Source organism: Crocuta crocuta, unplaced genomic scaffold, assembly GCF_008692635.1.
Source record: "Crocuta crocuta isolate KB4526 unplaced genomic scaffold, BGI_CrCroc_1.0 scaffold949, whole genome shotgun sequence".
Classification (NCBI taxonomy): domain Eukaryota; kingdom Metazoa; phylum Chordata; class Mammalia; order Carnivora; family Hyaenidae; genus Crocuta; species Crocuta crocuta.
In genome coordinates, this window is record NW_027531290.1 from 195068 (window position 1) to 195607 (window position 540).

The 540-nt window shown below is 34.3% G+C and overlaps 1 protein-coding gene across 1 annotated transcript in view; it reads right to left on the reverse strand.

Annotated features, from left to right (window-relative positions):
* Positions 1-540, reverse strand: part of RNF128 (ring finger protein 128) — a 102554-nt gene that overhangs the window by 9824 nt on the left and 92190 nt on the right. Inside the window, exon 6 of the mRNA XM_077771491.1 lies at positions 15-111. Within this exon, the coding sequence (XP_077627617.1) occupies positions 15-111 (97 nt within the window). The remainder of the gene's footprint in view (positions 1-14; positions 112-540) is intronic.

A 540-nucleotide genomic window follows, 5' to 3' on the forward strand; every position in this document is an offset into this window, starting at 1 on the left:
TCAGCAATGTTTACCTCAATTCCCAAAGCTTTGAGTATGTCACATTTGCACATGGGGCAAGTCCTGTGTTCTAACAGCCAAGGGTCAACACATGTCTTATGGAAAATATGGCTAATGGAAGAAAAAACACATAATTTGGTTATCAGCTGTGAAACAGCAACAACACTTGGCCTAATATACTAACAGNTTCAGAATTTCAGATCTCTATTGTTTTGTAATTCTTTAACTATACAAATGGCACAGTCATTCTCAGTAATATAGTATAGTACAAAGTACAAGATAATGCTGATACTTTAGGCCATGTGATAAGTTCTAAGAATATCACCATTTAATAGCTAAAAGAAACAGTGTTAAGAACAGCTTACAGGAGAGGGATAAGGAAAAACTAAAGAATGAAGATTTCCAAAAAGGTGTCCATTGAGATGAATAATTTTCCCTCAATAGGACTGTTAAAATGATTTTAACTTAAATAATACAGTAAAACACACACACACACACACACACACACACACACACATATACACAAAATGGTTATGGTGC